The 10,000-nt window shown below is 50.8% G+C and overlaps 1 protein-coding gene across 1 annotated transcript in view; it reads right to left on the bottom strand.

Annotated features, from left to right (window-relative positions):
• The window catches only part of nova2 (NOVA alternative splicing regulator 2), a 54,817-nt gene that overhangs the window by 21,324 nt on the left and 23,493 nt on the right, over positions 1 to 10,000 (bottom strand). The window contains exon 3 of the mRNA XM_072459941.1: positions 8,727 to 8,870. Coding sequence (XP_072316042.1) covers positions 8,727 to 8,870 — 144 coding nt within the window. The remainder of the gene's footprint in view (positions 1 to 8,726; positions 8,871 to 10,000) is intronic.

Here is a 10,000-nt window from a genome sequence, read left to right as displayed (position 1 = left end):
TCTGGGGACACAGTTCTGGGGACACTTAAGGGACAGTGTGGTACTTTTTAATATTGGCTTGGTTTGGTTGTTTATTCCAAACATAAAGAAACAGTGATTAAAACACATGTACATTTGTATCTTTGTACTCTTCATAACACAATTTCTGACATGTGGCTTTATTGTTGTTATTGCTGATTGCTATAGTTACTGTCTCATGAAATAAACTGTCAATCAATACGCCAATATGTTTTTTTTACAACATATACAGGGCTTGATTTTGGATATTTTATTCAGTATTTGAGTGAAGTAGATCTGACTGAAAATTGCTGGTAAAACCAACTTATTGAGGTTAAAGAACGAAACGATCAGGCCTAGAATAAGATATAAACAAATCCTTGGGTTTGATCTGTCAAAATGGCGTCAGAGTGTAAAGTTGGTGTGTGTGGCGGCTGCATTAGGAGGAAGCGGCCTCTGGAGATACAGTGTGTAATATTAAATGTACAGCTGTCTCGTCTTCACATCCCTTTCCCCTGGTGTGATGAGTTGGGACTGGTTTGCGTCAGGGTTCAGCACCGGGCCGAGGCTGAGGACTCCAGCTGTCCTCACGAGTAGCTCATCGTGGCTCTGTTTGTTTACAGTAAGACGATCCATTCACAAATGAACTTCGCTCAACTGCACCACTGCAACTTCACCTTCCAATCGGACACTTCCACAGCCACATTCTCAGCAGTTTCTCTATCAAAACCTTGACATCATTTTGTGCCTTTTACAACCATAAGTACTGATGAATCTGAAACTCTGGACAACCACAAATCCAACAATCTATTTCATAATACTTTGACATTAGAGAGATTGTCTTGGAGGATTGAGAGTTCAAATCCGACGGATCCAGTCGAGTGAACGAGGCGATATATGACATTGATGCGTATTGTTCTGAGTGTTATTTTGGGTGGCACTAGAGTGTTGTTAGCACACACAGAGGCTATATATGGAGCAAGGCCTGGGACGGAGAGGAGGAGGATGAATGAGCAGCGCTAGCACACTCAATACTGCCCTGTCTCCTATATGCTAACAGGGGCCGGGCTAAAGAGCTGCAGCTGCACTGTTCTGGAGAGGAGACGAAAGAGAGCAGAGGAGAGAGGAGAGAGGAGAGAGGAGAGGAGAGAGGGGAGAGGAGAGAGGAGAGAGGAGAGAGGAGAGGAGAGAGGAGAGAGGAGAGGAGAGAGGAGAGAGGAGAGAGGAGAGAGGAGAGAGGAGAGAGGAGAGAGGAGAGGAGAGAGGAGAGAGGAGAGAGGAGAGGAGAGAGGAGAGAGGAGAGGAGAGAGGAGAGAGGAGAGAGGAGAGAGGAGAGGAGAGAGGAGAGAGGAGAGAGGAGAGAGGAGAGAGGAGAGGAGAGAGGAGAGAGGAGAGGAGAGGAGAGAGGAGAGAGGAGAGGAGAGAGGAGAGAGGAGAGAGAAGAGAGGAGAGAGGAGAGAGGAGAGGAGAGAGGAGAGAGGAGAGAGGAGAGAGGAGAGGAGAGGAGAGAGGAGAGAGGAGAGGAGAGAGGAGAGGAGAGGAGAGAGGAGAGGAGAGAGAGGAGAGGAGAGAGGAGAGAGGAGAGGAGAGGAGAGAGGAGAGGAGAGAGGAGAGAGGAGAGAGGAGAGGAGAGGAGAGAGGAGAGAGGAGAGAGGAGAGGAGAGAGGAGAGAGGAGAGAGGAGAGGAGAGAGGAGAGAGGAGAGGAGAGAGGAGAGGAGAGAGGAGAGAGGAGAGAGGAGAGAGGAGAGAGAAGAGAGGAGAGGAGAGAGGAGAGAGGAGAGAGGAGAGAGGAGAGGAGAGAGGAGAGGAGAGAGGAGAGGAGAGAGGAGAGAGGAGAGGAGAGAGGAGAGGAGAGAGGAGAGGAGAGAGGAGAGAGGAGAGGAGAGAGAGGAGAGGAGAGAGGAGAGGAGAGGAGAGAGGAGAGGAGAGAGGAGAGAGGAGAGGAGAGGAGAGAGGAGAGAGGAGAGGAGAGAGGAGAGGAGAGAGGAGAGAGGAGAGGAGAGGAGAGAGGAGAGGAGAGAGGAGAGGAGAGGAGAGAGGAGAGAGGAGAGGAGAGAGGAGAGAGGAGAGGAGAGAGGAGAGGAGAGAGGAGAGAGGAGAGGAGAGAGGAGAGGAGAGGAGAGAGGAGAGAGGAGAGGAGAGAGGAGAGAGGAGAGGAGAAAGGAGAGAGGAGAGAGGAGAGGAGAGGAGAGAGGAGAGGAGAGAGGAGAGGAGAGAGGAGAGAGGGGAAAGGAGAGAGGAGAGAGGAGAGGAGAGAGGAGAGAGGAGAGAGGGGAGAGGGGAGAGGAGAGAGGAGAGAGGAGAGGAGAGGAGAGAGGAGAGAGGAGAGAGGAGAGAGGAGAGAGGAGAGAGGAGAGAGGAGAGGAGAGGAGAGGAGAGAGGAGAGAGGAGAGAGGAGAGAGGAGAGAGGAGAGGAGAGAGGAGAGAGGAGAGGAGAGAGGAGAGAGGAGAGAGGAGAGAGAGGAGAGGAGAGAGGAGAGAGGAGAGAGGAGAGGAGAGGAGAGAGGAGAGGAGAGAGGAGAGAGGAGAGGAGAGGAGAGGAGAGAGGAGAGAGGAGAGGAGAGAGGAGAGAGGAGAGGAGAGAGGAGAGAGGAGAGGAGAGAGGAGAGGAGAGAGGAGAGGAGAGAGGAGAGAGGAGAGAGGAGAGAGGAGAGGAGAGAGGAGAGAGGAGAGAGGAGAGAGGAGAGGAGAGGAGAGGAGAGAGGAGAGGAGAGAGGAGAGAGGAGAGAGGAGAGGAGAGAGGAGAGAGGAGAGGAGAGAGGAGAGGAGAGAGGAGAGAGGAGAGGAGAGGAAAGGAGAGAGGAGAGAGGAGAGGAGAGAGGAGAGAGGAGAGGAGAGAGGAGAGAGGAGAGGAGAGGAGAGAGGAGAGGAGAGGAGAGAGGAGAGAGGAGAGAGGGGAGAGGGGAAAGGAGAGAGGGGAGAGGAGAGAGGAGAGGAGAGAGGAGAGAGGGGAAAGGAGAGAGGAGAGAGGAGAGGAGAGAGGAGAGAGGAGAGAGGAGAGGAGAGAGGAGAGAGGAGAGGAGAGGAGAGAGGAGAGAGGAGAGAGGAGAGGAGAGAGGAGAGAGGAGAGGAGAAAGGAGAGAGGAGAGAGGAGAGAGGAGAGGAGAGAGGAGAGGAGAGAGGAGAGGAGAGAGGAGAGAGGGGAGAGGGGAAAGGAGAGAGGGGAGAGGAGAGAGGAGAGAGGAGAGGAGAGAGGAGAGAGGAGAGAGGAGAGAGGGGAGAGGGGAGAGGAGAGAGGAGAGAGGAGAGGAGAGGAGAGAGGAGAGAGGAGAGGAGAGGAGAGAGGAGAGAGGAGAGAGGAGAGAGGAGAGAGGAGAGGAGAGAGGGGAAAGGAGAGAGGAGAGAGGAGAGGAGAGGAGAGGAGAGAGGAGAGAGGAGAGAGGAGAGAGGAGAGAGGAGAGGAGAGAGGAGAGAGGAGAGGAGAGGAGAGGAGAGAGGAGAGAGGAGAGAGGAGAGAGGAGAGAGGAGAGGAGAGAGGAGAGGAGAGGAGAGAGGAGAGAGGAGAGGAGAGAGGAGAGGAGAGAGGAGAGGAGAGAGAGGAGAGAGGAGAGAGGAGAGGAGAGTTCTTCTTCTGCTTGTATCAGTGACCACAGGGCTGTGACCTCCAGAGGAAAGAAGTTCTACACAAACTAAAAAGCTGTTTTCGGGCCGTCCAGGGAAGCAGTGCATTGGACAATGTTGGTCACATGACATTTTACACAATTACTTTATCTACTTTAGAGCATGTTTTAGCGGCGAGACTTTTCCCTCGTTCTCCATTTAAACCAGCAGAATTCCCGCTGGACCGGAAGTGCTATTCCAATGAAAGTGTTGATCCGTGAGAACGAGACGGAAAAGTGGGCGGGGCCATAAGCTCCACAGGGATGCGTCCCAGTCGTCCTCAGAGGTCGGAATTTCAGAGCTCCAACTTGTAAATCTACACTGGAACACTATGTTTGAGTCGGAAAAGTTAGACATGTGGCGAGTTTGAATCCCGCTCTCCACAATTTGTTGCATGTCATCCACCAGTCTCATTCCCCAGTCTCATTCCCAAGTCTCATTCCCAAGTCTCATCCACCAGTCTCATTCCCCAGTCTCATTCCCAAGTCTCATTCCCAAGTCTCATCCACCAGTCTCATTCCCCAGTCTCATTCCCAAGTCTCATTCCCAAGTCTCATCCACCAGTCTCATTCCCCAGTCTCATTCCCAAGTCTCATTCCCAAGTCTCATCCACCAGTCTCATTCCCCAGTCTCATTCCCAAGTCTCATTCCCAAGTCTCATCCACCAGTCTCATTCCCCAGTCTCATTCCCAAGTCTCATTCCTCAGTCTCATTACCAAGTCTCATTCCGAAGTCTCATTCCCAAGTCTCATCCACCAGTCTCATTCCCCAGTCTCATTCCCAAGTCTCATTCCAAAGTCTCATTCCCAAGTCTCATTACAGCAGGAACACCTCCACGCTCTTGTGGTGTTACACTGTTACAGCAGGAACACCTCCACGCTCTTGTGGTGTTACACTGTTACAGCAGGAACACCTCCACGCTCTTGTGGTGTTACACTGTTACAGCAGGAACACCTCCACGCTCTTGTGGTGTTACACTGTTACAGCAGGAACACCTCCACGCTCTTGTGGTGTTACACTGTTACAGCAGGAACACCTCCACGCTCTTGTGGTGTTACACTGTTACAGCAGGAACACCTCCACGCTCTTGTGATGTTACACTGTTACAGCAGGAACACCTCCACGCTCTTGTGGTGTTACACTGTTACAGCAGGAACACCTCCACGCTCTTGTGGTGTTACACTGTTACAGCAGGAACACCTCCACGCTCTTGTGGTGTTACACTGTTACAGCAGGAACACCTCCACGCTCTTGTGGTGTTACACTGTTACAGCAGGAACACCTCCACGCTCTTGTGGTGTTACACTGTTACAGCAGGAACACCTCCACGCTCTTGTGGTGTTACACTGTTACAGCAGGAACACCTCCACGCTCTTGTGGTGTTACACTGTTACAGCAGGAACACCTCCACGCTCTTGTGGTGTTACACTGTTACAGCAGGAACACCTCCACGCTCTTGTGGTGTTACACTGTTACAGCAGGAACACCTCCACGCTCTTGTGGTGTTACACTGTTACAGCAGGAACACCTCCACGCTCTTGTGGTGTTACACTGTTACAGCAGGAACACCTCCACGCTCTTGTGGTGTTACACTGTTACAGCAGGAACACCTCCACGCTCTTGTGGTGTTACACTGTTACAGCAGGAACACCTCCACGCTCTTGTGGTGTTACACTGTTACAGCAGGAACACCTCCACGCTCTTGTGGTGTTACACTGTTACAGCAGGAACACCTCCACGCTCTTGTGGTGTTACACTGTTACAGCAGGAACACCTCCACGCTCTTGTGGTGTTACACTGTTACAGCAGGAACACCTCCACGCTCTTGTGGTGTTACACTGTTACAGCAGGAACACCTCCACGCTCTTGTGGTGTTACACTGTTACAGCAGGAACACCTCCACGCTCTTGTGGTGTTACACTGTTACAGCAGGAACACCTCCACGCTCTTGTGGTGTTACACTGTTACAGCAGGAACACCTCCACGCTCTTGTGATGTTACACTGTTACAGCAGGAACACCTCCACGCTCTTGTGGTGTTACACTGTTACAGCAGGAACACCTCCACGCTCTTGTGGTGTTACACTGTTACAGCAGGAACACCTCCACGCTCTTGTGGTGTTACACTGTTACAGCAGGAACACCTCCACGCTCTTGTGGTGTTACACTGTTACAGCAGGAACACCTCCACGCTCTTGTGGTGTTACACTGTTACAGCAGGAACACCTCCACGCTCTTGTGGTGTTACACTGTTACAGCAGGAACACCTCCACGCTCTTGTGGTGTTACACTGTTACAGCAGGAACACCTCCACGCTCTTGTGGTGTTACACTGTTACAGCAGGAACACCTCCACGCTCTTGTGATGTTACACTGTTACAGCAGGAACACCTCCACGCTCTTGTGATGTTACACTGTTACAGCAGGAACACCTCCACGCTCTTGTGGTGTTACACTGTTACAGCAGGAACACCTCCACGCTCTTGTGGTGTTACACTGTTACAGCAGGAACACCTCCACGCTCTTGTGGTGTTACACTGTTACAGCAGGAACACCTCCACGCTCTTGTGGTGTTACACTGTTACAGCAGGAACACCTCCACGCTCTTGTGGTGTTACACTGTTACAGCAGGAACACCTCCACGCTCTTGTGGTGTTACACTGTTACAGCAGGAACACCTCCACGCTCTTGTGGTGTTACACTGTTACAGCAGGAACACCTCCACGCTCTTGTGGTGTTACACTGTTACAGCAGGAACACCTCCACGCTCTTGTGGTGTTACACTGTTACAGCAGGAACACCTCCACGCTCTTGTGGTGTTACACTGTTACAGCAGGAACACCTCCACGCTCTTGTGGTGTTACACTGTTACAGCAGGAACACCTCCACGCTCTTGTGGTGTTACACTGTTACAGCAGGAACACCTCCACGCTCTTGTGGTGTTACACTGTTACAGCAGGAACACCTCCACGCTCTTGTGGTGTTACACTGTTACAGCAGGAACACCTCCACGCTCTTGTGGTGTTACACTGTTACAGCAGGAACACCTCCACGCTCTTGTGGTGTTACACTGTTACAGCAGGAACACCTCCACGCTCTTGTGATGTTACACTGTTACAGCAGGAACACCTCCACGCTCTTGTGGTGTTACACTGTTACAGCAGGAACACCTCCACGCTCTTGTGGTGTTACACTGTTACAGCAGGAACACCTCCACGCTCTTGTGGTGTTACACTGTTACAGCAGGAACACCTCCACGCTCTTGTGGTGTTACACTGTTACAGCAGGAACACCTCCACGCTCTTGTGGTGTTACACTGTTACAGCAGGAACACATCCACGCTCTTGTGGTGTTACACTGTTACAGCAGGAACACCTCCACGCTCTTGTGGTGTTACAATGTTACAGCAGGAACACCTCCACGCTCTTGTGGTGTTACACTGTTACAGCAGGAACACCTCCACGCTCTTGTGGTGTTACACTGTTACAGCAGGAACACCTCCACGCTCTTGTGATGTTACACTGTTACAGCAGGAACACCTCCACGCTCTTGTGGTGTTACACTGTTACAGCAGGAACACCTCCACGCTCTTGTGGTGTTACACTGTTACAGCAGGAACACCTCCACGCTCTTGTGGTGTTACACTGTTACAGCAGGAACACCTCGTGTAACTTTGACATTCTAATCACGACACTTTGGACTAAGGACAATCGGACTCGGACAGTTTTCCAGTTTTAAAGGGCATGAATGGAAACGCAGAGAGTGAAGAGATTTATCGGACGGAAACATGTCTGAGCTCTGCAGGTCTCAGCTGTGAGCAGAGGAAGTATGGGCAGAATGGGTCTCAGAGGCCCCTGTGTTGGCCCCTGTGTCGGCCCCTGTGTCGGCCCCTGTGTTGGCCCCTGCAGCAGGTGGCCCTTTTGATGGTGGCTCAGGAAGGAGGCGGCTCATTAGCATACAGATGCCCTGAGCCGAGGCAACACTGGGGCTTCTTTCTCTCTGTGGCGCAGCAGGTGGAACGCACAGAGCGGCCCTCAGGAGCCCATCTATATTCAGGGCTCTACTCTTCACAGTGGGCGGGCTAAGTCAGGCTCCTGCTGGGATTGGTCGAGGCAGAGCTCAGATCAGAGCTCTGCGGGCGCTACAACCACACAGGGAGCAGACCTGTGTCCAGCACCAGGGGCCCACAGGAGGGAGGGGCCATGACTGGGAAGAGCCCATAACTGACAGGGGCCCACAGGAGGGAGGGGCCCTTGACTGGGAAGAGCCCACGACCGACAGGGGCCCAGAATATTCCCCATTCTTCTGTTTTGAAGGAGCTTAGAAAATAACCTGTTTGGGACTTTCTCTCTGGAACATGAACACTACGTTTTGAGCTTGAATACGACATTTCACTCAAACGTAGAGAATATGATTACTTTTCAATTTTACAAAAAAGTTTAAAGTTTAAATCACAGAACAGTTATGATTTGAGGAATAAAACACGTTCACACCTTTTTGTCGTGTGTAAATTGTACTTATTAATGACATAGACTGTTTCAGAAGGTGGAGCCCGCTCCTGCAGGTGTTCAGGAGGAGCCCGAGCCCGCTCCTACAGGTGTTCAGGAGGAGCCCGAGCCCGCTCCTGCAGGTGTTCAGGAGGAGCCCGAGCCCGCTCCTGCAGGTGTTCAGGAGTAGCTCGAGCCCGCTCCTGCAGGTGTTCAGGAGGAGCCCGAGCCCGCTCCTGTAGGTGTTCAGGAGGAGCCCGCTCCTGCAGGTGTTCAGGAGGAGCCCGCTCCTGCAGGTGTTCAGGAGGAGCCTCTTGTCACACGTTTCAGGGTTTTCTTCTGAAACTGTAACTTTACTGATTTTAAATAATGATAACGATTTACCACAAGTTCTATCCCACCAAACTACGTCATATTAGAAAACTACAGAAACATGGCATATGTTTATTTAAGTGTTTTATCATTTACTTCAAATAAAACACCTTTTTTACCCAGTCAGCAAAAATAATGGTTTGAATTCTTAATAAATTCAATTAAATCAACAAATGGGCCTTAATCAAATGCAGGGCCGTCCCCGGGGCCGTCCCCGTCCCCGGGGCCGTCCCCGGGGCCGTCCCGGCAGTGGCAGAGGTGCGGGTCTTACCGGGGTAGAAGTCTTTGGACTTGGACAGCTTGATGGTGGCCCCGGTCTCCTTCTGCAGCTGCACGATGGTCTGGCCCCCCTTCCCAATGATGGAGCCGGCCGCGTAGCTGGGGATCAGCACTTTGAGGAAGTACTCTCCTTCCTCTGAAACAGGAAGCAGGAAACAGGAAGTGAGGAGTAGCACAGACAAACGCACAGGGGTTAGGGACGAGGGAGAGAAAGGCTTTTTGGAATGAGGAGAGGATGAATTGGAAGAAACATTGAAACCACAAAAAATGGACCTTGACTCTGGAATAAAACTTAAGGAAATGAATGAGACTCTCGTGTTTGGAAGTGCAAACTCAGCCTGGTGCTGAGGTCAACATTCAGTCCAACCAGTTTGAACGAGGCAGCGAAATAAAAAGGTCCATTTGACGTTTGTAGACCAAAGAAACAAATGACATGTTCTTCAAGACCTACATTTTCTAAAATTCCGTTGTGTATCGCTGACTGTTACTACTTCTATCACTGCTCATCCCGCTCATAACAACTCATGACATCAGCACCAATAATGACCACATTCACACTTCATCCGATCTGGATCCAAGAACTGATTCTTAAATGACTTGGAAGAGCAGATTCCTCTTCTTCTACAGCTCCAGCTCATATGAGAAAAGTAGAAAAAGATTCAGTTCTATCATCTCGACTCTCACCCAAGAGTCATTCTCAATCTGCCAATCGAGAGCGGGAACTATGATATTTATCCTCCTCCTGATAAAGGGTGTTTTTGGTTTCACTTGAAACTAGCCTCTTTGTTTACTATCAGCCCTGCAATGGGCTATCAGCCTCCTATTGTCCCTGGCTCACTCTCCCTCCTCACTGAGGACCTGATTAGCATCAGAATTCTCTGGCCGTCGACCTCTCCACGGCTTCAAGACACTATTATAAACGACCTGAAGGTTGAATCTTAAACCATCGTTACTGTTTAAGGACGGATTCTCTTTTTGAACAAAGTGGTTTGTGTCTTTAAGATGCAGGTGCACGGCGCCCTGTGGTCTTGAACTCCAGTGTCTTCTGTGCTGATAAAGCCTCTTGTGCAGTGGCTCTTTGGTCTCACTTTGTGGCTCTTTACAACTTTCTTCACTCCATTGGACAGAATAAACTACATTGCTCTGTTTTTGTTGCATCTTGTCCAGGATGAACCAATAAGTCATATTTAGGAGAACATAATAAATAAATAAAATATTGAGCCGATCCAAAAGGCCTCCTCTCCTTGTGTTCTGCTGTAAAGTATA

The sequence above is a fragment of the Eucyclogobius newberryi genome, unplaced genomic scaffold (assembly GCF_026437365.1).
Source record: "Eucyclogobius newberryi isolate DKJ021-1_F unplaced genomic scaffold, fEucNew1.0.hap1 SCAF_10, whole genome shotgun sequence".
NCBI classification, from domain to species: domain Eukaryota; kingdom Metazoa; phylum Chordata; class Actinopteri; order Gobiiformes; family Gobiidae; genus Eucyclogobius; species Eucyclogobius newberryi.
Note: the sequence above shows the minus strand (reverse complement) of the source record. Positions and strands in the feature narration are given on the sequence as shown.